The sequence below is a fragment of the Bos javanicus genome, chromosome 16 (genome assembly GCF_032452875.1).
Source record: "Bos javanicus breed banteng chromosome 16, ARS-OSU_banteng_1.0, whole genome shotgun sequence".
Classification (NCBI taxonomy): Eukaryota; Metazoa; Chordata; class Mammalia; order Artiodactyla; family Bovidae; genus Bos; species Bos javanicus.
In genome coordinates, this window is record NC_083883.1 from 12,790,609 (window position 1) to 12,818,139 (window position 27,531).

The following is a 27,531-nucleotide window of genomic DNA, read 5'->3' on the forward strand; positions in this document are numbered from 1 at the left end:
GAAAGTAGAGCCTATTATACAGAGTGAAGTAAGTCAGAAAGAAAAATGCCAATACAGTATATAAACACACATATATATGGAATTTAGAAAGATGGTAATGATGACCCTATACAAGAGACAGCAAAAGAGACACAGATATAACGAATAGCCTTTTGGACTCTGTGGGAGAAGCCAAGGGTGGGATGATTTGAGAGAATAGCATTGAAACATGTATATTACCATATGTGAAATAGATGACCAGTCTAAGCTCGATGCATGAAACAGGGCATTCAAAGCCAGTGCACTGGGAAAACCCAGAGGGATGGGATGGGAAGAGAGGTGGGAGGGGTTTTCAGAATAGGGTACACATGTACACCTGTGGCTGATTCATGTCAGTGTATGGCAAAAACCACTACAATACTGTAAAGTAATTAGCCTCCAATTAAAATTAATTAATTAATTAAAAAAACTAAGATCATGGCATCCAGTCTCTTCATGGGAAATAGATGGAGAAACAATGGAAACAGTGACAGACTTTATTTCTTGGGCTCCAAAATCACTGCAGATGGTCACCACAGCCATGAAATTAAAAGACACTTGCTCCTTCAAAGAAAAGCTATGACAAACCTAGAAAGCATATTAAAAAGCAGAGGCATTACTTTGCCAAGAAAGGTCTGTCTAGTCAAAGCTATGGTTTTACCAGTAGTCATGTATGGATGTGAGATTTGAACTATAAGGAATGCTGAGGGCCAAAGAATTGATGCTTTTGAACTGTGGTGTTGGAGAAGACTCTTGAGAGTCCCTTGGACTGCAAAGAGATCCAACCAGTCCATCCTAAAGGAAATCAGTCCTGAATATTCATTGGAAGGACTGATGCTGAAGCTGAAGCTCCAATACTTTGGCCTCCTGATGTGAAGAGCCGACTCATTAGAAAAGACCATGATGCTGAGAAAGATTGAAGGCAGGAGGAGAAGGGGATGACAGAGGATGAGATGGTTGGATGGCATTATGAACTCAACGGACTTGAGTTTTGGAAAACTCTGGGAGATAATGAAGGCCAGGGAAGTGGTGTGCTGCAGTCCATGGGGTTGCAAAGAGTAGACAGGAGTGACTGAACAACAACTCTCATTTGGGGCTCCCTTAAAAAAAAATCTGTGCAGATAGTTGTGCCCTTAATCTAGGCCATCTATACTATATTAAAATAAAAATGTGACATAATTGTTTCACCTCACAATACAAATTTGAGACAATAACATAAAATTCTAGGTCAAAACAAAAAACAGTCATAGTAAATTTCCTGAATAGCTGTCGTTTGATTAAACACACACACACACACATACACACACAGACAATATGCCGTTACATTGTAGATAACATATCTTTATTTTTAAAGTTAATTTTGGATTTATAAAGAAAGCTTTACACCTTTTGGGATATTTGATTTTGCAATAAATCTTCATCCTTTTATGAAGTAATGACACGTGGTTCACTTGAAAGTAGGAAAAGAACTATTAGAAACAGAAGTTCTCATTCTGAAACTTGGTAGCATGAATCTTAAATTTAGCTAATTGAGAATGAACCATGAAAAAAAGGTCTGGAGTGTTCTAACCAACTGCCTAGAATTTTAGACACACTATTTGACCTTTGACCTTAAATAGACTTCAATGTCAGTAATAAAGGACGACACGCCTCTTTTTTACCTAGCTATGCATAAAGGGCTATTATTACCATGACTCAATGACACAATCCTGTCATTAACAGCTCTCAAAGCCAGAGTGAACACTCGTGGGTTTCTTTAAGTTTTATTTTCTAATTTTATGTTCAAAATACAATTTTGTTTTCTTTGGAATGCACGTTCTACATTGGATCACTTTCTTCTAAAATCCAATATTCCTGATTTATATGAGCTCTCAATCAGTGGCCTAATTTTGAGATGACATCTTTAGGCTCTGATTTCATCAACAGAAAGACCAGTACGACAGGAAGTTGCGCTGACGCTACCACCCTATGTAAACATCCCAGGCATTTTGATTCCGTGTCCGACACTCATTGTTTTTGTTTTCCGTTTCGTCAGAAGGTTGGCCACAGTGCCCAGGAGTGCCTGCACGTGTCTGTAAGCCTTTATGAGCGTTCACGATCCGAAAAGGCATAGGGGCGGGACCTGGATGAACCCTTGACACGGGCAGGTGAGGCATCAGCTGGGACTCCGACAGCGGCCCCCTAGTGGGCGGGACAGGCCGAGACCTAGCACCCGGGCTGCCAGGGGCAGAAAGACCCGGCGGCCGCGGAGAATAGACCGGCGCCTCAAGGGCAGCCCGGAGGGGGCGTGACCGGCTAGCGGGGGCCCGGCCGGCGGGCGGAGGCGGGCTCTTCGAGGGCAAGGCGGAGGCGGGGCCGGAAGACAGAGGCGGGGCTGGGAAGAAGGGGGCGGAACCGGGTGAGGAGGCGGGATCGGCGGGTGGAGGCGGGGCTAACTGCAGGGAGCGGGCCGCGGGCGGGTCAGGGCCGGAAGACAGAGGCGGGGCTGGGAGGAAGGGGGCGGAACCAAGTAAAGAGGCGAATTCGGAGGGTGGAGGCGGGGCCGCCTGTGGAGGAGTGGCAGCCCGGCGGGCGGGACCGCGGTTGGAGGAGGAGCAGGCCGGCGGGGCGGGGCCACGGGCGGAGAGGGGGCGTGGCGGGGGCGTGGCGGCGGGGCGTGGGCAGCCGGGTAGGGCGGAGCCGGAGGGCAGGGTCGGGATCTCCCGGGCCGCGGTAGCTGGCCCGTCTGCTCGCTGCGGCCCCGCACTAAGACCATGTACTGGCGCCGCGCAGCGCTGGTGGGGACTCGGCTCATCCCGGTCAGGAGCAGCTCAGCCGGCCGGCTTGAGGGGCCAGCGGGAATTTCGGGCTCCGGGTAAGCGGCTCTGCGAGCAGCACGAGCTGGGCGTGGCTGTGCGGCCTCGCGGGGGTCTGGACCTAGCGGTAGGCTGGGGCGGCTTCTTCCCGGGCGCCCGGTACGCCCCGAGTCGATCGAACCGCTGAGGCGCCTCGGAGGGCGGGAGGCCGGGAAGGGACCAGGAGAGAAGGTGCCTTAAGTGTTCTTGGCGATTTCGGGACCACGTGATCTTCAGATTGCACAAGCCTAAGTCTTGCTGGCTTGAATCTCCCCTCCTCCTCGGTTAGTAGATACAATACAAGATGCCCTAATAAATTAGTATTTCAAATAAACAGCGAATAATGGTTTGGTTTAAGTATATTCCAGATATTGAGCGGAACATACGTAGGCTAAACAGTTATTCGCTGTTTATCTGAAATTCTAATTTAACCGAGCGATCTTTATTCTCATTTGCTAAATCTGGCTCCTGCGACAGGAAGTGGAAGTGGCGCTTTCTACCAAATGGCCAGGTCTTCGAGATAGGACGGTGTCGCCTCTGGCTCGAGCGAGGTCGGTGAATACCCGCGGCCCCGAGGCCTGCGTTGCGAGACCGCCTTCTCCCGCGAGGCCAGTCAGGGCTATCTTACCAGCTCGCCTATCTGTACATCCATCCCTCTGTCTGGGACGTTATTCCTAACTCCTCAATCTGTTAACTTCTGCCACTTTTGCAAGACTCGAGGAGCCCCTTGATTAACCTCTGCTAAACTAGAAACCCCCTCCAGAAGGTGCCAATCACATTGTGTAACTATTTGACAAGTCTTGGAGGTTCAGTGGTGTTTTTACAGTGATACTATCCCTGCGGCATTTCAGCCCTTTGCCTGCTTAGCACATAGTAGGTGTTCCATAAACGTGGCATGGCTAGTAGCTACTTCATTAATGGAGAAGAGAAACGTGTATTGAACAACTTACTTTTTTTTTTTTTTTTACAACTTACTTTCTTGACTGAAATTGGAGAAAAGTGCCTTCCAGTAGCTTTCTCTTTTCTTTGGCAGGGAAGGTGATGTTTCAGAATACACCTTCCACCTCCTCTTAGTACATAAGGAAATATGGTCTTAGGAAAGTTCTACTAGAATTCCTGCTTCCAGAGTAGATGCAAATAGTAGATGCTTTGGGAATACTAATTAAGTGTTGGAACTGAGATGAAAAGGATGTGTTCTCTTAGTTGATTGATGTGTTGTTCCACCTAAGCTCCTACTTAGGTCCACACCTTCATCCCTTAACCTCAATTTTCTTTCCTGAAAGCTAGATAGTAAAGGACACAGGCCTTTGTGATATTAGTAAACAAATACTTTGACAATGCTATTTTGTACTGATAGCAAGTAAAACTTTTCTCTTTCATATGTTTGGATATATATTTGCATATTGGGTTGCTCTGAATGGATCTTATCTGATATATTGTCCTTAATGTTTAACTGCACTGCTCTTTAAAATTCATTTTAGGATGGGGAACAGCACATCATCATCTTTGGGAAATGCAGCAACTGCTCCCGTGAATCAGATCCAAGTGAGTGATGGGGGACATGTGGGAAAAAACTTTCCTTGGTGCAAATAGAATTGTCGTACATATTTAATATGCTTATCTAAACTTGACATAGTCTAGTAAATTAATTACTAAGTTAATATATTTTTAAATCTGCTATCAAAATCATGCATGATACAAAGAAGTTCTGGATCATTTTCTTAGTCAGAATTTATGAGATTTATTCTTTTTTTGGCCGTGCCAAATTGCTTGTGGGATTTTAGTTCCCCGACCTGGGATTGAAAGTGTGCCCTCTGCAGTGGAAGCACAGAATCCTAACCACTGAACTGCCAGGGAAGTCCCTATGAGATTTATTCTTAATAGTGCCTTCGCTCTTCTAAATTGGGTCTATGAGGTTGACTGCTCTTTCCGTCTCCCCCACCTCAGGTTTCCTGTTGTTACCAGTCAGGGTGCCTTAGCCAGGCATACTGTTCATTTCTGCCCCGAGAAGCTGTTTTTCTAAAACATAGAACCTAGTTTGCAGTAGTTACTCTATGACCACTCCTCTCAAGGATACTGTGCACTGCTGTGTTTTCTTGTCTTTCTCTTGCTTGAACTGCAAAGCCTAGTTAAATCTGCCTCAGAAAATTCCTCTTGTGTATATGTTTTTCTACCCTTATAGCCTACAGGATATTGGAGAAGGCAGTGGCACCCCACTCCAGCACTCTTGCCTGGAAAATCCCATGGACGGAGGAGCCTGGTAGGCTGCAGTCCATGGTGTCGCTAAGAGTTGGACACGACTGAGCCACTTCCCTTTCACTTTTCACTTTCATGCATTGGAGAAGGAAATGGCAACCCACTCCAGTGTTCTTGCCTGGAGAATCCCAGGGACCGGGGAGCCTGATGGGCTGCCGTCTATGGGATCGCAAAGTCGGACGCGACTGAAAGTGACTTAGTAGCAGCAGCAGCAGCCTACAGGACATACGTATTTCTCTGTTCCTCACCACCAAACACCACTACACACAAACATTTCTGCCTTTAGTTTATTTGACTACAAAAGTATTGACTCACAGCTGCTGAATATAACAATAATGTTGGAGACCTGTTGTGAGGGATTGCTTCTTTAAAATAAGAATAGGAAACCATGAGGAACTTCCCTGGCAGTTTGGTGGTTAAGATTCCATGCTTCCACTGCAGGGGGCATAGGTTCAATCTCTGGTCATGGAATTTGGCCTCACAATTTGGCCAAAAACAAACAAACGAAAAGAATATGAAACCATGAAATATTTAGCAAGGACAGGGTTGAGAAAATGTAAGAAGGAAGGTTCAAGAAACTGTGACGCTGTCATCCTGAGTTTCTGCTCAGTTTGGAATCTCTCAGTTCAGTTGCTCAGCTGTGTCCGACTCTTTGCAACTTCATGGATTACAGCATGCCAGGCCTCCCTGTCCATAACCAACTCCCAGAGTTTGCTCAAACTCATGTCCATTGAGTCGGTGATGCCATCCAGCCATCTCATCCTCTGTCGTCCCCTTCTCCCTTTCCCAGCCTTCAATCTTTCCCAGCATCAGGGTCTTTTCAAATGAGTCAGTTCTTTGAATCAGCTGGCCAAAGTATTGGAGTTTCAGCTTCAGCATCAGTCCTTCCAATGAATATTTAGGACTGATTTCCTTTAGGATAGACTGGGTAGATCTCCTTGCAGTCCAACGGACTCTCAAGAGTCTTCTCCAACACCACAGTTCAAAAGCATCCATTCTTCGGTGCTCAGCTTTCTTTATTGTCCAACTCTCACATCCATATATGACTACTGGAAAAATCATAGTGTTGACTAGATGGACCTTTGTTGACAAAGTAATGTCTCTGCTTTTTAATATGCTATCTAGGTTAGTCATAACTTTTCTTCCGAGGAGTAAGCATCTTTTAATTTCATGGCTGCAGTCACCATCTGCAGTGATTTTGGAGCCCCAAAAAATAAGGTCTCACACTGTTTCCATTGTTTCCCCATCTATTTGCCATGAAGTGATGAGACCAGATACCATGATCTTAGTTTTCTGAATGTTGAGTTTTAAGCCAACTTTTTCACCCTCCTCTTTCACTTTCATCAAGAGGTTCTTTAGATCTTTTACACTTTTGCCATAAGGGTGGTGTCATCTGCATATCTGAGGTTATTGGTATTTCTCCCGACAATCTTGATTCCAGCTTGTGCTTCATCCAGCCCAGTGTTTCTCATGGTGTACTCTGCATATAAATTAGATAAGCAGGGTGACAATATATAGCCTTGACGTACTCCTTTTCCTATTTGGAACCAGTCTGTTGTTTCATGTCTAGTTCTAACTGTTCCTTCTTGACCTGCATACAGATATCTCAAGAGTCAGGTCAGGTGGTCTGGTATTCCCATCTCTTTCAGAATTTTCCACAGTTTGTTGTGACCCACACAGTCAAAGGCTTTGGTGGAGTCAATAAAGCAGAAGTTGATGTTTTTCTGGATCTCTGCTTTTTCTATGATCCAACAGATGTTGGCAATTTGATATCTGGTTAAATCCATCTTGAACATCAGGAAGTTCACGGTTCACATACTGTTGAAGCCTGGCTTGGAGAATTTGAGCATTACTTTGCTAGCATGTGAGATGAGTGCAATTGTGTGGTAGTTTGAGCATTCTTTGGCATTGCCTTTCTTTGGGATTGGAATGAAAAGTGACCTTTTCCAGTCCTATGGCCACTGCCGAGTTTTCCAAATTTGCTGACATATTGAGTGCAGCACTTTCACAGCATCATCTTATAGGATTTGAAATAGCTCAACTGGAATTCCATCACCTCCACTAGCTTTGTTTGTAGTGATGCTTCCTAAGGCCCACTTGACTTTGCATTCTAGGATGCCTGGCTCTAGGTGAGTCATCACACCATTGTGGTAATCTGGGTCATGAAGATCTTTTTTGTATAGTTCTGTGTATTCTTTCCACCTCTTCTTAATATCTTCTGCTTCTGTTAGGTCCATACCATTTCTGTCCTTTATTGAGCCCATCTTTGCATGAAATGTTCCCTTGGTATCTCTAATTTTCTTGAAGAGATCTCTAGTCTTTCCCATTCTGTTGTTTTCCTCTATTTCTTTGCATTGATCACCGAGGAATCTCTACATCACTATTTGTCAGGGCTTCCCTGGTGGCTCAGATGGTAAAGAATCTGCCTATGATGCAGGAGACCTAGGTTCAATTCCTGAGTCAGGAAGATCCTTTGGAGAAGGGAATGGCTACCCACTCCAGTATTCTTGCCTGGAGAATCCCATGGACAGTGGAGCCTGGTGGGCTACAGTCCATGGGGTCTCAAAGAGTCACATGCAACTGAATGACTTTCACTTTACTATGTTTCAGCCACCAGGGTGCTCCTCTCTCTCTAAATTTATGGTCTCAGTGTGTCTCTAACCTGAGGCAGCACAGTGAGGAAGGAGCACTGGCCTTGGTTTTGGGACAGGGTGGGTTGAATCCCACCCAGTGCTGTGAACTCCTCAACCTCAGTTTTCTTACATGTAAAATGGATTCAGTAGTACATCTCTGGCCTGTCTAGCTCTCCCTGAGATAGACTTTTGTAGTAAATATTGAGAGTGAGCAGAAGAGAAGCATGGAAATAGATTTGCAGACACATAGACTCTTGAGAGTCCCTTGGACAGCTAGGAGATCCAACCAGTCAGTCCTAAAGGAAATCAACCCTGAATATTCATTGGAAGGGCTGATGCTGAAGCTGAAGCTCCCATACTTTGACCACCTGATGTGAAGAGCCGACTCATTAGAAAAGACCTTGATGCTGGGAAAGATTGAGGGCAGGAGAGAAGGGGATGACAGAGGATGAGATGGTTGGATGGCATCACCAACTCAGTGGAGATGAATTTGAGCCAACTCTGGGAAATAGTGAAGGACAGGGACACCTGGTGTGCTGCAGTCCATGGGGTCGAAAGAGTTGAACATGACTTAGTGACTGAACAACTGAACAGACACTGACTTGGAACCCTTCTGACCCCCGAGGGTAGATGTAACTTCTGAACCACTTTGTCCTACTCTCTGATTTTTGACCTTATCTTGAAGGTGCTGTTTATGACTGGCACTAGGACAACCTAGCAGATGCTTGGGTGCCAGATCTGTCCATTCAGAAATTCCCAAAGGACCTGGGCATTGACATGCACAGAGCTCAACAAACCTCATCCGTGAAGTTGTGACACAGATGCACAGCGAAGCCTCGGGGTCTTTGTGACAAAGGCAGGCAGGATAGCTTCCAAGGCTAATATAGCTTCCAGGCTGATGTTAGAATTGTCGGGAATGTTTTTCAGAAATAGTTTCTGACCTCTGCCTCAAACCCACTGAGTCAGCATCTCTGGAAGTAGCTTTTCCAGGAACAATGAATGCTGGGGAATATCTTATCAAAACAGTGATGACAGTTGTTTTTTTTACTATAAAGATATAAAAGGAAGGAGTGGAAGTTGAAGGGAAAAACTATTGTTTATACCTGGATCCTTGAAAGCCTTACATTTTGAAGAGAATTCATACATCATTGGGGCTTCAGGTGTCAGTGGTAAAAACCTGCTTGCCAGTGCAGGAAATGTAAGAGACATGGGTTTGATCCCTGGGTCAGGAAGATCCCCTGGAGAAGGGCATGGCAACCCACTCTAGTATCCCACGGACAGAGCAGCCTGGCAGGTTACAGTCCAAAGGTTTGCAAAGAGTCAGACATAACTGAAGCGACTGAGCATGCATGTATACGTCATTTTTCACCATTGAACATTAAGGAAGTGGGTCGATCATTTCGTAAAATATAAAAATACCAAATTACCATGCTATACATCTGAAGCTAATATAATAATGTAAGTCAGTTATATTTCAATGTAAAAAAAAAAAAAAGCAAAGAAGGGAATTCTCCAGTGGTCCAGTGGTTAGGACTTCAGGCTTCCACTGCCAGGGACATGGGTTCAATCCTGGTTGGGGAGCTAAGACCCCATAAGCTGTGTGGTTCAGCCAAAAAAAAAAAATCAAAGAATGGTTAAGATGGTAAAAAAAAAAAAATTTTTTTTAAAAGACAGTTAAGTAAGGAGTTAACTCCTGAACACCTTCTGAATATTCGAGATGTAGTATGACAGGAGATTAAGTACCTGGGCTGTGGACTCAGACTTGTGAGGGTTCAAATCCCAGCTCACCCACTTATGAACTGAGGACCAGGGGTAAGTTATTTACCCTCCTCTCTGCCTCAGTTTCATCATGTATGAAGTGGAGGCGATGATAAAGACCTATCTCAGTGCCGGGGACCAGCCCCGGCTGATCCAGGGTATTCGAAGCGGGGACGGCGTCGGCGACCTATTTATTTAAATATTTTATCAAAGATATAAAGAGTAATAGAATGAGGATAGCTCAGAAGGAAAATTCAGTGGAGAAAAGAGGCTGAGTACCTTGGTTTACTCGGGAGACCAATAAAACTTCAAGACAAGAAGTTTGCACCACTTACGTAGGCTGCAGGTGTCCTTCTGTTCTCCCGAAGGAGAGGAGACACAGAGGCCTCCCCGGTCGGATCTTAGAAGCCCAGGCATAATTAGTAAGCATGGTGGGTTCCTCGCTCCAGATGGAGACTCAGCCAGAATTTGGGAGAGACAGCACATGGGGAGACCAAGTTTCGGTGAACAAGGCCCGCACTTTATTTTCCAAAGTAGTTTTTATATCTTAAGTTGTGCATAGAGGATAATGGGGGAAGGGGTGGAGTCATGCAAGGACAGCAGTTCCTGGTCCTAATCAAAGCCAGGCTTTCAAACTTATCATATGCAAAAGTTCAGGTGAATTACATCATCTTCTGGCCAGGAGGCCTGTTAACATTTTAAGAAACTTATCTTTCTCTAAAGGTGATTATTCCAAAGTCAGGCACCAGCCTCCAAAAAAGCATTGGACAAAGCTGCATTCCTATAGGGCAAAGGTGAGGTGGGCTCAATCAAGAAAAGAATTAACTCAAGGGTCCAAGGTTACAAACATTGAGGCTACTACTTACATTTCTATACACCCATTATATCAGTCAATACACTGCCAAGGACACAGTAGGTAAGGAGTATGGAGACTTAGCAAACATTGGCCCAATAAGTGAAAAACCCTTCACCAATACAATTTCTAATCAATCTTTTAACTACTCAAAGGAATCTGTGTTTAGACAGTTTAGAACATCTCCTGCCTCTCACAGTTGGGAGGCTGTGAACAATCACATGTGGCCTGAAAAACCTATTCAGGCAGGCTAGAGGATTTCCAAAGGAGTTTGTAGGTTAAACACTGTCACACCCAGGAATTATTAACTGGAACTGTAAGCTAACTCTTTTTTCAGAGAGAGGTAGTGGGGGACAGCCCCCCGTAAAGTCAGAGGTGTAGGTGAAAGCACAAAGCAGAAAGTAGGCAGACTCTGGTTTTGGGGGTAGATGCTCGAGAATTTCCAGGGAGACTCCTGAGGCTTGATCCCGCCTTTGCGTATGCCAAGCCTCCTTCCTTATGACCTTTGCCACGGGCGGAGCTCGCTCCCCACATCTCAGGACTATAGTGAGGTTTAAGTGAACTAGTGAAGGTGAAGTGTTGAGGATCGTGTTGGCACACAGAAGTGTCTGCTGTCTCTGAATTGGCTGTGATTATCTGCGTTATTACTCTGTGTCAACACTTTGTATCATCACATCCCTTTTCCCTAATAATGTTCCTTTGTCCTCAGTCTACAGATGAGAATTAGATGACATAGGCTGAGTCTGAGCCCTAAATTGTGAGGCTCCAAAATCCATACCCTTCCTACTATATCATGTATCTCCTGTATCATGATTCCTTTCTGAGAGGTAATGTCTAGAGTTAAATTGATCTTTTTGTTTTACTGCAGGAGACCATTTCTAATAATTGTGTGGTGATTTTCTCCAAGACATCCTGTTCTTACTGTACGATGGCAAAAAACCTTTTCCATGACATGAATGTTAACTATAAAGTGGTGGAACTGGACATGCTTGAATACGGAAGTCAGTTTCAAGATGCTCTTCACAAAATGACTGGCGAAAGAACCGTGAGTCCGTTCCCCGTGGTGCTTTGCCCAAGTGGGTGGTGAGCTGGGTCACCTTGGGCCTGTGTCCTTGTGTAGGGAAAAGTGAGCCAGACATACTCTGAGAACCTGAACTGATAAAGAAATGGCGGATCTTGGAACAGATTCATAGACCAGGAAACAACAGAGTTCTATTTTTTAAAAAATTTTACCGTGTGTGTGTGAGTGTGTGAAATGGGTGGGGTGATGGTGTTGGCATGAGTGGTGTTTTTTTTTTTTTTTTTAATGAGTGGTGGTCTATAAATGGTTGACATCCTCCTGGGACTTTTTCAAGATGAAAGAATTCTTCTTTCCTCACTTGAACAGTGCAGATCAAGGGTGCTTCATTTTCTGTACTAATAACAGTGCTTTTGGGCTCCATGTTTTTAGATTCTTGACATCTGAGGATTTCCCCATAATATGCATTATGGAAAAAATAGAGGAAATTCCATGGTTGTCCAGTGGTCAGGACTCTGAGCTTCCACTGTAGGGGGCTCAATCCCTGGCCAGGCAGAATTAAGATCCTGCATGCTGCATGGTGTGGCAAAAAAACACAAAACAAAACCAAAGGAACAAAAAAGAAAAATAATGGCAACATTATTTTTCCTTCCTGTTTATATGTGCCATTTTCCTTCCTATTTATATGTGCCTGTTAAGGAGTTGATAATGTACTCTTCCCCTTTAGTAAACAATGGTAAGAAAGAACCACTTAAACATTATTAATCATTAGAGATTGCTAATTGCTTTATTTTGCCTTTTATATGTCAAAGCGATGAGGAGAAAGGGATTGAGAGTCAGTTTGTCCTGGGTTTAAACCCCAGTTCTGTCACTTACTTCATGATCTTGGGCAAGTTCCTGTGCCTCCTTTGCCTCCAAAATAAGACTAAAAATTAGTACCCACCTGAAAGGCGGTTGTTTAGACGCTGTCTGACTTCTTTGTGAGCCCATGGGCTGTGGCCAGGATTTTCCAGGCAAGAATACTGGAGTGGGTTGCCATTTCCTTCTCCAGGGGATCTTCCCGACCCAGGAATTGAGCCTGTCTCCTGTATCGGCAGATGGATTCTTTACCACTGAGCTAACCAGGGAAGCCCCATCTAAAGGGTTGGAGAGTTGAAATAGGTAATTATCAAAGAGCTTTTATATGGTGCTTTGCCCATAAAAGCACCCAGAGTAGCATGTATTAGGATCCTGTGAATGGCTTTATACTTCTGACACCCAGGGTGCTATCTAAACTTTTGTTTATCCAACAGGTACCACGAATATTTGTCAATGGAACTTTTATTGGAGGCGCAACTGACACTCATAGGCTTCACAAAGAAGGGAAATTGCTTCCACTGGTTCACCAGTGTCATTTAAAAAACAGTAAGAGGGAAGAACTTTAGTGATGTAAGTGCATATAACTTTGCTAGTCATATGTCACTATATACTTAGAATGATATTGCCTGATAATGCCTTTTAAATATTTGAAGGTGTTTTAAATATATGAATTATCTTCATGAAAAGGTTGTAAAAATAATGAACAATAAATCACTGTGGAAACATCTTATTTTCCAGTTCTTCAGTAAAAAAGATATTTAAAACTGAAGGAGCAGGTAATAGGTGATAACCTGGACAGACAGGCATCTGAAGTGAGTGCTATAAGGGACAGTCCTGTGGGACTAAGCAGCTGCCCAGGTGACATGCCAGTCCCAGACGACCAAGAACTTTAGTCTGATTATGCAGGGACTTGTTACCAAGCGGAGGATTAACAGAAAGACATTTGGGTGGGGGGACATAAGTTTTCAGTAGAAAAAAGCATAATTGTTACTGGGAATGAGGGTTTCAACATAAATTTTGGGGAGACACATTCAGTCCATAACACAGTAAATTACAGCTGGATAAAAGTCTTAATATAAATCTAAGGCAAAACTAGGTTTTGGCAGCTGAACTTTCTTTCCAGAATCATAGGTTAGAAAGAAAATGGTGATCTGTTTAAGAAAAAGTATGATCTTTTTTTTTTGGTCTTTGATTTTTAATGTTAATATCTGAAAGACAAACTTTAAAAAAAAACAGGCCATTTTTCCCCCCTCACTTTTACCACTAATCAACTTAGACATGAATTGCCAAAATATTTAATTGGGAAGCTGAAAAGCTGCTGGGAAAAATGGGATTTTTAAAATATATTTAAGTTTCTTTGTTTACTAATACTAAAAAAAAAAAATACTATTTGAACAATTTTTTTTAAAGGCAAGTTTCCTAATTCAGGTTTAAAATATAGTTTTGCTCATCTGTGAGCAAATATTTACAGTTGACCCCTGAACAAGGCAGGGATTGGGGCTCCAAATACCACCTTGAAAATCCAAGTGTAATTTAGAATCAGTCCTCTGCTACTGCAGTATTTATAACTGAAAAAAATCTACACAGTTCAAACCCACGTTCCAAGGGTCAACTGGAGTTTGTGATCTTTCCTTCTCCATACAGCTGTTCACTGCCATCTTTAAATGTAGAACTCTAATATCGAATGAATGTTTATAAAGTTTTGGTGGGTATATTCATATGTAGCTTGTTCTCTTCAATTCCTATGGCTCAGATCTTAGAAATTTTAATATTAAAGTTTGATGGGAATTCAGAGAAATCTCTGTAAATTGGCACTTAAAATATTTTTATTTGCCTAGTTGAGTTTTGGTGTTACCTTTTCCCAAAGGCAACTTTTATTTTCTCTTTTTTAAAATTTTGTAATTGAAGTATCGTTGCTTTCCAGTGTTGTGTTAGTTTCAGGTATAAAGCAACGTGATTCAGTTACAGATTAAATACCTATTATATATATATGTGTGTGTATATATATATTTTCAGATTCTTTTCCCTTACAGGTTATTTCACAGTATTTAGTAGTTCCCTGTGCTATACAGTAGGTCTTAACTATTTTATATATAGTAGTGTGTATATGTTAATCTCAAATTCGTAATTTATCCTTTCCTTCCTCCCAAAGGCAACTTTGAATAATTTTTTTCCCACAAAAGAATCGTTTTAAACTCTTTAAAAAATGTGTATTTTTATTAAATCTAGTTTTGATTCTATAATTAATACCCATTGGAAAAGAATCCTCAAGCACATATTTTAAATAAACATTGAGGCATTTCAAGACCAGTATTAATGATCAAACCTTAATTTCATTTTATTCAACTATTATAAGATTGAATATTCAAATACTGTAAGATTATAAAATGTAAGGCCAGGAGCCTTACATCTTGTAAGCCATGCATGCTAAGTCACTTCAGTCATGTCCCACTCTGTGGCCCTATGGACTGCGGCCTGCCAGGCTTCTCTGCCCATGGAATTCTCCAGGCAAGAATACTGGAGTGGGTTGCCACGCCTCCTCCAGGGGATCCTCCATCGAACCTGCATCTCATGTCTAACCTGCACTGACAGGCAGGTTCTTTACCACTAGTGCCACCTAGAAGCTTCTTACAAGGCATATAATAATAACCTTAAAATTCTTCTGTCAAGAAATAAAAAGACAAATACTTGATGTGCATAGAGTTTATTTGGTACCTCTATCAAATTCTACAATAATACAAGTGACTAGAAACAGTTCACATTGTGCCCACCTGCACTCCATGTCTAAAATGATTTATCCAGTATGGGTTTTGCAGGGCTAGACAGGAGAGTCCAGATTTCACAGTATTGGTGGAAACTATTTTGTCATGAAACAGATTTCATACATTAGTGTTTCATCCATTTTTCTATCAGAAAACAGCAGAATTACATTGTTAGATGTGTTATTTACAGTGATAACTTGGAAGACTCAACAGAGTATCAGTGAGTTTATCAACTGATCTAGGAAACCTCCGCCCCTCCTTCAGGGTCCTTTTCCTTTGAAATGGAATGTGTTATAAATCAGACTTTATATACTTTAAAGCACCAGCTTGACAATTTAAAGTTTTCTCTCATTTTTATAAAATATTCCTGCTTTAAAAGGCAAAGTGAATGTAAAAATGTGAATGTAATTAAACATCACTGGCCTGGATACTTCTTATTGCAACTGTTTTACAATTGTATTTACTTCTTTGAATGAATTGCTGGTAGGCTTGAAGGAAAATATTTGCCTTTTGTCTTGAAAAATTCCCTCAAAAAATTAATCATTTTTGGAACTGTACAACTTTATTTTTCACTCAGAGTGTTTAAATATGCAACTTGGTCCTTGGAGATCATGTTACATAGAGTCCAGCTTCTTGGATAATTTGTTATACAAAACAATAAAAAACCTTAAACTATCACAAGGTATTACTGATGTTAACAGTCATGTATGTATAACACATCAGTGTCCTAGGTTATCCTGTTAATGGGTGCTTAAACAACAAATGTACAATCAGATTTTAAAACTTGTTAAATTTCCATTCTTTATGTAAAAGAGAAAGCTGTAAAAGAACCTTCAAGTTCTATACTTCAGAAATACTGACACTATTAAGGCATTACTTAATGAACAGACCCTAAGCAAAGTATGTATGCCTGTGTTAGAGAGCTAGTCATATTTTAAGGCAGTCAGAAGGTTCATTTTTTTCACTTTAAGGCTCTTATATACTTCAATTTTATTCTATGCAGGCATTAGTCTGTATAGTTTAAATACTGAGTGGTCAAATATAGAAATCAAAGCCTTTATATAAAGAAAATGGAGATTTTATAACTAGATTATAACAGTTCTTCCTCAGCCAATTTTTTTTAAAGCTGATTTCATATATCTCATCCCTTAGGAGAATTTCTTCATTATCAGAAGCTGACAATAAAAGGAGGAAAATATAATTTAGATGCATTACAAGCTATGTCTAGTCACACCATACCAAATTACATGCAGTCCATCTTGAGTAGTGCAACAAAAATATTTTTTCTTGGTTACTGTTCATTAATTATATAATATCTTTGATTTGGCTGTGTATGGATTCTAAACAGTTTGCATTACAAATAAAGCTTATTAAGTAATTTAAACAGAGGCTTCGATACAATGATTGTATTGATATAATGTTCATCAATTATGTGGTAACGATACATAAAATAGCAAGGCTTTAACCCCATTTACTACCCTTAACAATCCAAGTGTTCATTAAGTGAAAAGTACCTAACTTACTATTTCTTTTGTTCATGTAGAGATTCTGATAGCTTCTAAAAGCAGAAAAACTTAAATATATTTGAAAATGGAATATTTTCACTTCTGTTTGTAAAATTACTATAACATGGCAGTACTAAATTAAATAGAAGCAAACGGAAAAATTTTCTTAGGCTCAGAAATACCTTTTATATGTTTTCATTATATTTACAAAATTAATTCTCACTGAAAATAATCACATTAATTTCAGTCATAGAATTCTGCAACATATCTCCTAAATTTAAGTTTCTTTTTACCGATTTCCTATATAGTTTGGTATTTTCAGAGTTTAGGAAAATGTGTCATTTGTTATAATTTCTATTCAAACTGTAAGTTTAACTACATTATTAGTTTTCTTTTTTTTAATTATTAGTTTTCTGTATGAAAAATACTACCATAGGATTAATTTTTAAATTAACATCATAATAATTTTTCAAAAGTAAATAAAACACTTACTAAGTAAAAAAATGTTCAATGTGGATACAAGTCTTATTTATAAGACCTTTTATATTACAAGCCATGTATATAGAAGCATGGTCAAGTACTTGGTAGACCAAAGATTTTGTGGGTAGTCTTTATAATTATGGAAATATGAGCACTGAGATGTGCTACTTTCTGAGAGTATTCAGTTATTTATTTTTCAAAGAGTGCTTTTTCTAAGAGCCAGGTAAACTTATAATTGCAAACAAAGGCTGAGTAACTAACTCTACTCAAAAGGCCACAAAATTTCTGCGTACAGCTTATATAAAAGGTATACAAGTTAACTTGATTGGGAAGAGAATTTAATTTGATTATTTTTCCAGGAGACCTGCCTGTTATTAATTTGAAAAAAAATGTGCCCTTAACTCTATGTGGAACAAAAGGCAATCTGCAAAAGATGTATCCCAAACCTAAATACAGGTGACTTTCTTGTCATTCACTTTATTACTCAGGTAGAGCAGGAGTAGAAAAACAAAAAACCAAAATGTCAGAAGAAAGGAATTTTAAAAGAAAAAAAGGTATAGAAGTAATCTTTCAACAAATAAGGGACTAGGGAGCAGGTATATGGGATATACTAGATTAAATGCATTCAGTAAGTACACCTAATTAACTAGTTCAACTTACCTTTTCTCCTAATTCTCCCTTGAGCATGTTTCCATTGCAGCTATCTGACATTTCTCTAGAGGGGTTTATCGCCTTAACAAATCACCCAGGTCTGTGGTAGACAAGACTAGAATTTTTCATTTTTGATTACTTACTGTAAGGGCCTTATTGAGAAATGTGTGGGTGCCTTTAAGTCATATTAAAATAAGTCCAATAAGTGATCACAATCATTTTCCTTTATCGTTTAGATGTAGCTTTATTGTGCTTCTAAAGATGTTTCTCACTTAACTGTCAAATCCTCACATTTATTCAGAAATCCTGTCTTAAATTTCCCAAGTAACTTTAAATTGCTTTGCAGAAAAAAAGCCTGATTAACTTATATTCTATCATTTATAGATTTACCTATTATTTAAAAGGTAAGCAAATGTTTGTCAGACCATCTTCTTATTTAGAGTATGAGTTTGTTTTTTAATGGGATCTTAGATTTGGAATATATTACTTCTTTCTCTTATCAGAGAATGATGACATTTCCCATTCAGAACAGGAGTGTTTTAAAAAATTACTCAGCTTAATGAGCTGTTATTCTAAAACATTTTGTTTTTCAAAATATATACCCTATTAAAGATTTTAATTTTAAAGAAGTTCTAATTTGTATTGCAAGCCCTCTTCCCAATTTTGACTTTTATACAGATATAAATTCATTGATTCTTCTATGATCCAAGGATCAGCTATGTTATTTTTTAAGGATAGCACACTTGAATCACACAGGTTAAACTGGTTGTCTCCAGTCACACAGTAAGAGAGTGAAAGAGGCTCCAGGGAGATGATGGTACATCCCATTCATTGAGCATTTTCCTCACCAATATTCCCATAAGATGATCACTAAACTAAACAATACAAGACAGTGTTCCTAAGTGGAAGCTCCTAGAAATTTCAACTAACAAGGAAAGGGTAGGATTATAAGATTAGTTTTTGTTTTTACTAATTACAGTTATGTCCTGAAAATATTTACGTATTTTCTGGGACATAAAGTTTATTTTTCTTAGGGTTGTTTTTTTAAAAGCAACATTTTCCTAATCAGCGGTAATGCTACAAGTAATTCAGAAAATAAAACTTCTTTATTACTTGAGAATATTTTATTCATAATGAGGTAAAAGTTTTTATTTTTTCTATATGACTATGTTATATAGCAACACAGGTTATTAAGATATTAATTGTGCTTGAGGGTCACTATGAACTACAAAAGTATACATGTTCACAATGTCTCTGTTTTTCTACTCCTAAAGCAATCATGTATATACATTTAAGTATTTCCTAATACCTAAAAAGATAAAAGTCTATTTTATCCCTTACTCTTATAAGTAAATGTCTTCCCATCTCTGGGGAAATGAACACTGGAATGAGAATGAGGAGGCCGTTTCTAGACCTAGGGTTCCAATGTCACACTCTCTCGGACCTCGGGTTCCTAGCCTAAGTCAAAAAGTTACCTTTTACATTTCTAAGGTTATTTTCAGCTCTAAAGCTCCATGATTTGAAAATAAAGCTACCTTGTGTGGTGGTCTGTAGTTTTCTTTCTCAAATCTTAACATTTAATAGACTTTTCTATGTGACTTCAAAAAGGTCACAGCTAATCTTACTTCTCTGATGGATTTATTAATATTAGTTCCTGAATATTCTGACTAAAAACAATATAGAAACAGTATTTAACCGAAGTAAATAAGCATTTATATTATATTCCACTTAACATTTCTATTAGGAATAAAAAGTTAGATCATGTTATAATTTTTAATTTAAGAAAACCTTGGGTTTATGTAATGAATTCAAGTATGATTACATAATTCTATTAGGTTCTTTAAACTTTAAACTCAATCTGAGCATAATATTTTAATGTATCGAAAGTAGCTACCATTTCAAATCTAATGCCTGACACAGGGTAAAAAAACCAAAGATACCAGAAGCGATGTATTTTGCGGGTGTTGGGTAGTGATGCCACTAGCTTTGTTGACCAAAATTTCAGGTAAATCACAATATTTACAAATTGCTACCAGTTGCCTTGAAGGAATGGCTACATATCAGATAAACCCAGTATAAACATGTCAAGTAAGTTTGAAAGGGACATTTTCTTGTCACTCCCAGAGCCCAAATTTCTCATCAAACAGAAGAATATACAAACTCTAACATTACTTAATCCTTCTGCCCCCTAACATAAAATGCTTCTAACCCCCAAGCACACAAGTCTGTGATTTACACTTATTGTTTGACTTTTCATAGTGAGAAGGCTTTAAAAATCCCCAGTAAATCTTTAAATACATTTAAAGAACAATACATAAAAACTAAAGTTTTATGTGCACATTATCTTAGACAACCATGATATAATTATGAGCAAATATATTGGCATTTCAACCGCTTAAAGCTCCTCACACAGAAGGGGTATTTGCTCAAGAAAATAATGCACTGTATAATGAATAGGAAGTTTAATATACACAAATAAGAAAAATTTAATTTCCTATAGACTGGTAAGTGGTAATATGCCACTCAAAAATTGCCTTTCAAACCTGAAAGACCTAGCTTGCTTATTTTTTTATACTATCAAAAAAGAAGATTTTGCCACAAATGAATAGTAGACAAAGAGAGGAGGGTGCCAACATGTTTACAATTAGAAATATCTAAAACCCATTTATAGTTAGCTAAAAAAAGTAATTAAAAGTAATTAAAACAATATTAAACAATTTAAAGTAAGATAAAGTAAGGTAAAATATTTTAAGGTATAACTGGATTATGGTTATAGTTGAGATTTTATTTGTCATATTTTTCAGATTGAGAGTAGGGGAAGTTAAATGCTTGAAACATCTTATGTTTTCATTTATGAAAAAATGTGTCCCTACATGGGGCTATGTTGGTATAAGCCACAGGGAACCATCAAGTCATGCCCCTCACAGCAATAAACAAACAAAACAAACCAAAATAGACTTCCTCAGCTGACACAAACTTTAGTATTTCTTCTCAAAGGTTTCCATTATGTTTCTGGTTAATGGTAAACAATCCTGTAAATGTAAATTAACCCTCAGAAACAGAGTATCTTTTCACTGACTGAGAATGCTGCTATTTATGTGATTGGACAAAACTGTTAAAAGCAATTTGTAAAACTCATTCATAAGCAAATGTCTTGGTTGTTGTTTTATCCCCTTGGTACAAAAATTTACAAGGAGTTTCATAATCAATCACAGTACATGGTCCAGTGCATTTCAGAGTATTTGGACATTATCAAAGCTGTCCTTTACCAGTGAAAACATTTAAGAAAACTTCAAGGCATTTCTCAAACAAATGACATGATATAGGACTACTTACACTTTTGGCTCTCACTTCTTTTAAGTACAAATGTGATCATTCACCAAAGCAGAACTGCTGGACTATTTTACAGTGTCTCAACAAGAAGTTCTCTGTTAGGTAGAGGGGGCTACAGTGTATTCTGAAGCTATTTCCCCAAGGCTAGTTTAGTAGAAAGAACTTTGGGCTCATCTTATTGTTCCTTCCTTATTTTTTTGGTAAGGTAACCTTTCCATTATGCACATACTATACCACTGTCTGACTTTTTTCAGTGGATTAAGATTAGCTGGCAAGTAGCTGTGTATTTTTAGCGAGATCACTGATGGCAGTGGACCTCTTAGGTTGTGCTGGTGCGTATGGTTAAATCATATCTAGTGTGAAACTTCGAATCACATCCAGAGCTCCAGTATCAAAGCCACACATGTCCAACATGCCTCTATCATCTGGGTCTGCAATGGTAAAGCCATTTGATGTCATTCCACAAACAATCAATTTAGCTGGAATATCCATATTCTGTAGGAAAAGATCAAAAACATTAAAAAAAATAGTATGTTAATAAGCAAAAACAAATAACCTCCAAAATGAAAACATTTTAAATTCTATCACAGTTTTTCATTACAAAGCCAATTTGTTTTTCCTCCATAAAATCTGTCAGTCTTCTGGGGCCAGAAGACTTCAGAAGAGAATGTGATCTTTAGAAGTACAGAAAATTAAACATGTGAACAACCTGCCTGAAATTCCTGCTTCTCTGCTGGATGTTATTACTCATTTTATGGACACAAAATACATTCCTGAGCAGCACAGGGATTCTGTACTCATGAAACCTGTCAGAATGTTCAAAGACATCAGACATTTTTACCAGCACATCATACACTGGGGCAGTATGTATGGGTACAAATAAGGAAAACAGTTCCTGGGGTTATCAAGTTTTGTTCTATGACATTGGCATGTATGACATATATAAATGTTATAACTATAATGTCAGTGTAATAACTTGTTCTCTGCAGCTATGATTTAAGGCTAAAATACTTCAGGTTTTGAGAAAGACTAACAATCACTGAGCGTGCACTATGTCAGATACCATGAGCTCTTTAGACAATTGACCTAATGTTAACTGTTATAACGAGGGCTTCCCTGGTGGCTCTGTGGTAAAGAATCCATTTGCCAATGCAGGCGACAAGGGTTCGATCCCTTGGTGGGGAAGATCCTCTGGAGAAGGAAATGGCAACCCACTCCAGTATTCTTGCCTGGAAAATCCCACGGACAGAGGAGTCTAGAGGACGACAGTCCAAGGAATCACACAACTTAGCGACTAAACAATAACAATTGTTGTAACAACCCTAGAAGGTAAGTAGTACTTTTAACCAACATGGTACATACCACAGCAGTGATATACTATTATGACATGTATCAGTTAAATAATTCACTTGGATCCACAGCTAGTATAAAGAGAAGACCCAGGACTCAGAACCCAGGCTTCTTGATTCTGAGTTCCATTCTCTCACTTGTTGTCTTAAGCACACATGAGAATCCCCAGAAAGGATTGTTAATACACAGTCCCATCCCCAGAGTTCCTGACTCAGCAGGTCTCCCAAGGGCTCCAGGAACATGCATTTCTAACAAGGTCCCAGGTGATGCTAAGAAAAGGTGCAGGTAGGGAAACCACACTTTGAGAGCCACTGCTCTTCATCGAGTTCTAGTTCTACTTCCAGTCACACCTGCCACAGTTCAAAGGCTCCACATTCTCCCCTGACGAGCAGATTCCATACTGGACAGTGCAGATACAGAACAATTCCCTCATTTCACAAAGTTCAACTGCAGAGCACTGACGAGAACTCAGAAATACTCATAACACTTAAAGCACACATTATATTATAGCTTTGCTTTACATTTATGTAGTTCTTAGCAAAACTCAGAAATGATGTTGAATCATTAAAAAGTTTGTGGTTAAATTTAAAAAAAATTTTGATTATTACTGAAAATACTGTTTGCAAAGGATATTAAAATGTGTACATCTGGAACTGGTTGAAATAAATTATATATGTGTACTCAGTATTTCCTCACTTCAAGTACTGTTGAGTCCAGAACTAGTGTCGTATATCTTTTACAAACGTACACAACTACCTTCAGTATTATTTTTTAAAAAAATAGATTGACTGTTTTAGAAGTGAATCTTGTTTGGGGTGAGAATGAATATTAGAATTTGCTTTACCTTTCGATATTCCCTCAGAGCGATAGCAGGATGGACACTTCCAGCAAAGGTCTCGTTATCAGTGAATACAATGAAGACATCAGCAGCTGTATTTGTCTTTTGAGCCCAGATCATTGGAAGAGAGCAATCAGTTCCACCTGCTGGGATCTAACTCAGAATAAAAATGTGGTCTTAAATGCTCTCATTTCCATACTGAGATGTCCAAAATAATTAAATACTTAAAAATACTATTTTACACGTTATCATCTTGTTTAGCGCCAATGTATATGCTTTCAGAAAGCTTGTAAAGTATATTTTTTACTTTGTGCTCGTAAGAAAAACTGAGATGTAATTTGTTCTCATATATTAATATCAGGTATGACATCAATACAAAGTTATTATAAAATACATGTTAAGTAAACTACATGAAATAGTTTCTTACCTGACTCATAGCCAGTAAAACTTGTTGTAAGGTCATATCTGTAGTCACTGGACATGGTACCATTTCATCTGAAAAAGCAACTATAGAAGAATCTTTCTCTGTTCGTGTGACAACCTGAAAAATTCAATAGTAGGAATTTTCACTACAGGGGAAACAAATACAGTCTTTTAAAGTTCATCTTTAAAAGAAAATATGATGATTTATTTCTGAACTTACTGTGTGTGAAAACTATACAGTAACAGTATAGCTTTCAAAGCACTTTCACAAACTCTTACAAAGAAACTAGTTTTAACAACAATCCTTTAAAGCAAATAGAGTATATGTTATTCTTCTTATTTTATTAAATAGGCAATAAACCGACAGAAGAGAAGCTAAGAAGCTCGCTGATGGTTACTCACTACTGAATCAGGCTAGAACCGAAGTCTCCTATCTGTTATTATTAGTCCTTGATCTTTTAACATCTATATTCGTTAATAATTTCTTTAAGCATTATCTATTTCTTTAAAAATATGAGTAACATTTAATATGTTTTTGTAAAATTAAAAGTTCTACTCTGATTTTTCTTTAGACATGCTTTTTCAATATACCTACAATATCGTATATACATAAGTATTAAAGTATACGTAAGTATGTTTTTGTTGTTGTTCAGTCGCTAAGTTGTATCTGACTCTTTGTAACCCCATGGACTGTAGCCTGACAGGCTCCTCTGTCCATGGGATTTCCCAGGAAAGAATACTGGAATATATAAGTATACTCAAATACATATACAATGACTTAAAGCTTTGCTTAAAACAAGTGAAAATATAATTTTTGATCATATCCAACTTTTTGGTTTTGCACCAGGTAAATATTTTCAGTATGGCAAAATCCTAAATTGCCTTAGGAGTTCTCACCATGCACATTGCTGCAGCTACTGTGCTTGCGTTGAGTACACTACCCAAAACTCTTTGGTCCATAGAACCACTGACATCAATTGCCAGTAAGAAACGCTTTCCAGTTGGTTCAACTGTCTAAAGAGAACACAAAACAATCATTAAAAGCAATCACAGAAACTGTAAATAAATTAAATTTCTAACATACCATATTTACTTAATTTTCATTCAAAGACTAAGATAAAAGGCTTGATTTTTGATTTACCAGTCAACAAATATATAGAAATGCTTAGCTTTAACCAGAGGTAAAACAATGAAAATAATATGGCCTATTTAATAACTTTAGTAGCTAGTAAAGAAGTTACAGTCTTCCTTTTTTTTTTTTTAACTTTTCCTCATGAAGTAAACTGGGAATTTCTAGCAAGGAATTTTTTTTGTAGTAAAATATAAACAACATAAAATTTACTTTCTAATAATTTTTAAGTATATAATTCGGTAGCATTAAATACATTCACAATGTATTTTTTATATATATATATGTATGTATCGGAGAAGGCAATGGCACCCCACTCCAGTACTCTGGCCTGGAAAATCCCATGGACGGAGGAGCCTGGTAGGCTACAGTCCATGGGGTCGCTGACTCAGACATGACTGAGCAACTTCCCTTTCACTTTTCACTTTCATGCATTGGAGAAGGAAATGGCAACCCACTCCAGTGTTCTTGCCTGGAGAATCCCAGGGACCGGGGAGCCTATTGGGCTGCCGTCTATGGGGTCGCACAGAGTTGGACACGATTGAAGCAACTTAGCAGCAGCAGCATATGTATGTATGTATGTATGTATGTATATAACCACCATTACTAATTCCAGAACTTTTCATCCCAACAGAAACCCTGTACCCACTGACAATAACTCCTCATTTTTACCCACCTCTAGCCCTAAGAAACTTCTGTTTTACTTTCTACATCTATGAATTTGTGTATTCTGGAAACCTCATGAGTGGAACCACAGGATACTTATCCTTTCCTGTCTGGCTTGTTTTCACCTAGCATAATGTTTTCAAGGTTCATCCCTGCTGTAGCATCTTTCAAGTTCTTTGTAAGGCTTTGTAAGGCTGAATACTCCATTATATGCATATATCATATTTCATTTGTCCATTCATCTCCTGATGAATACTCAGGTTGTATATCATATTTCACTTGTCCATTCATCTGATGAATACTCAGATTGTTCCCACCTTTTGGCTGCTGTGAATAAAGCTTCTATCAACATCTGGGTATGAGTACCTATATGAGTTCCAGTTTTCAATTCTTTTGGGTATATACATAGGAGGTGGTATTTTTGGATGGCCAGAGCCATCCAACTAGGTGTGAAGTGGCATTTCACTGTGGTTTTGATTTGCATTTGCCTGATGACTAATGTTGAGCATCTTTGCATGTGCTTAACTGGCCATTTGTTTACCTTCCTTGGAGAAATGTCTGTTCAAGTACTCTGCTCATGTCTTGAATTGGGTTGTTTGTATTTTTACTGTTGAGTTGTAGGAGTTTTATATATATACACACACACATATATGTATATAAATATATATATACACACCCCTGTAAAATAGATGATCTGCAAATATTTTCTCCTTCTCTGCAGATCTTTTCACTCTCTTGACAGTGTCCTTTGATGCACAAAAGGTTTGAGTTTTGATGAAGTCAGAATTTATCTACTTTTCTTTTCCTTTTGTTGTCTGTGCTTTTGATATCACATCTAAGAAGCTACTGCCAAACCCAGGGTCATGAGCTTTCATAATACATCTTCTTCTAACAGCTGTGTAGTTTTAAGTCTTATCTATAGGTCACTTTGAGTTAATTTTTGTATGTGGTGTAAAGTAATGGTCCAGCTTCACTTTTTTGCATGTGGATATCCAATCTCCCCAGCACCATTTGTTAAAGACTATGTCTTCTCTCCATTGAATTGCCTTGACACTCTAGTCAAAAATCAATTGACCATACATGTGCGAGTTTTGCTCTGCCCTGTTGGTGTACATGTCGTGTTTATGCCAGTACTACACTGTTTTGATTACTGTAGCTTTGTAGTAACTTTTGAAATCCTAAATTTGGAAGTGTGGGTCTTCCAACTTTGTTTTTTTTTTTCAACATTAGGTTTCCCAATTTGGGTTCCTTTGTGAGTCCATATAAATTTTAGGATGGGGATTTCTGTTTCTGCTAAACATGCCACAGGGATCACACAGAATCTGTAGATTGCTTTGGGTACACCAGCATCTTAACGTTATGAAGTCTTCCAAACTAGGAACACCGGATGTCTTCTCATTTATTTATTTCTTCTTAAATTTCTTTCAGTAGTGTTTTGCAGTTTTCAGTAACTCAGTCTTACACCCCATAGTTAAATTTACTCCAAAGTTTCTCATTATTTTTGATGCTGTTGTAAATGGAATGTTTTCTTAATTTTGTTTTTGGACTGTTCATTGCTAGTGTATAGAAATACTACTGATTTTTTCCTGCTGAATTTATATTCTGCAACTCTGCTGAATCCATTTGCTAGATCTAATATTATTTTGTGGAATTTAAAAAAAAATTCTTTTTGGTCATGCCACGTGGCATGTGGGATCTTAGTTCTCCGATCAGGGATAGAACCTGTGCCCCCTGCAGTGGAAGGGTGGAGTCCTAACTACTAGACTCCAGGGAAATCCTATTTTGTGAATTCTTTATGGTCTTCTCCATGTAAGATCTAATCATCTGAGAACATGATAGTTTTTCTCCCTTTCCAACCTGGACTGAGATTTTCCTGGTGGTTCAGTGGTTAAGATTACACTTATATTGCAGGGGGCATGGGTTCAATCCCTGGTTGAGGAACTAAGATCCTGCATGCTGCAGGAGTGGACAAAACAATTTTTATAATAAAAAATTTTTAAATGAAAATGAAAACAACCTGGATACATTTTAATATTTCTTCTCCTTTCGTAATTGCTAGAACTTCCAGTAAATGTAAATCAAAGTGGGAAAAGTGGGCATCCTGGTCTTGTTTCTGATCTTAAGGGAAAAGATTTAAATCTTTTACCCCTGAGTATGATGACAGCT

At 38.8% G+C, this 27,531-nt stretch overlaps 2 protein-coding genes across 7 annotated transcripts in view; one reads left to right on the forward strand and one right to left on the reverse strand.

Moving 5' to 3' along the window:
- Nucleotides 1-2,010: 2,010 nt before the first annotated feature.
- GLRX2 (glutaredoxin 2) lies at nucleotides 2,011-25,716 on the forward strand. 6 transcript variants are annotated; one of them, XM_061382167.1, is made up of 5 exons: nucleotides 2,674-2,872; nucleotides 4,334-4,397; nucleotides 11,221-11,397; nucleotides 12,422-12,531; nucleotides 12,663-12,750. In XM_061382167.1, exons 1-4 carry the CDS (start codon nucleotides 2,772-2,774, stop codon nucleotides 12,524-12,526), a joined length of 447 nt encoding a protein of 148 aa, XP_061238151.1. In that variant the 5' UTR covers nucleotides 2,674-2,771; the 3' UTR covers nucleotides 12,527-12,531; nucleotides 12,663-12,750. The 6 variants fall into 6 exon arrangements, with proteins under 6 accessions (XP_061238152.1, XP_061238151.1, XP_061238150.1 ...); XM_061382166.1 differs by lacking the exon at nucleotides 12,422-12,531 and adding an exon at nucleotides 23,923-25,716 and having other exon boundaries at nucleotides 2,681-2,872; nucleotides 12,663-12,798; XM_061382165.1 differs by lacking the exon at nucleotides 12,422-12,531 and adding an exon at nucleotides 23,172-23,383 and having other exon boundaries at nucleotides 2,681-2,872; nucleotides 12,663-12,798.
- Nucleotides 14,917-27,531, reverse strand: part of RO60 (Ro60, Y RNA binding protein) — a 32,342-nt gene continuing 19,727 nt past the window's right edge. The window contains exons 6-9 of the mRNA XM_061382161.1: nucleotides 24,468-24,584; nucleotides 23,575-23,688; nucleotides 23,154-23,300; nucleotides 14,917-21,454 (exon numbers count right to left, since the gene is read on the reverse strand). Coding sequence (XP_061238145.1) covers nucleotides 21,302-21,454; nucleotides 23,154-23,300; nucleotides 23,575-23,688; nucleotides 24,468-24,584 — 531 coding nt within the window. The 3' untranslated portion in view covers nucleotides 14,917-21,301. The remainder of the gene's footprint in view (nucleotides 21,455-23,153; nucleotides 23,301-23,574; nucleotides 23,689-24,467; nucleotides 24,585-27,531) is intronic.

What these genes read in the sequence shown, in the direction of transcription:
- GLRX2 (XM_061382166.1), top strand. Translation starts at nt 2,772, where the DNA reads ATGTACTGGCGCCGCGCAGCGCTGGTGGGGACTCGGCTCATCCCGGTC. An exon ending in CTCCCGTGAATCAGATCCAA is followed by an intron (nt 4,398 to 11,220) that starts GTGAGTGATGGG and finishes GTTTTACTGCAG; the next exon opens with GAGACCATTTCTAATAATTG. An exon ending in AAATGACTGGCGAAAGAACC is followed by an intron (nt 11,398 to 12,662) that starts GTGAGTCCGTTC and finishes TTTATCCAACAG; the next exon opens with GTACCACGAATATTTGTCAA.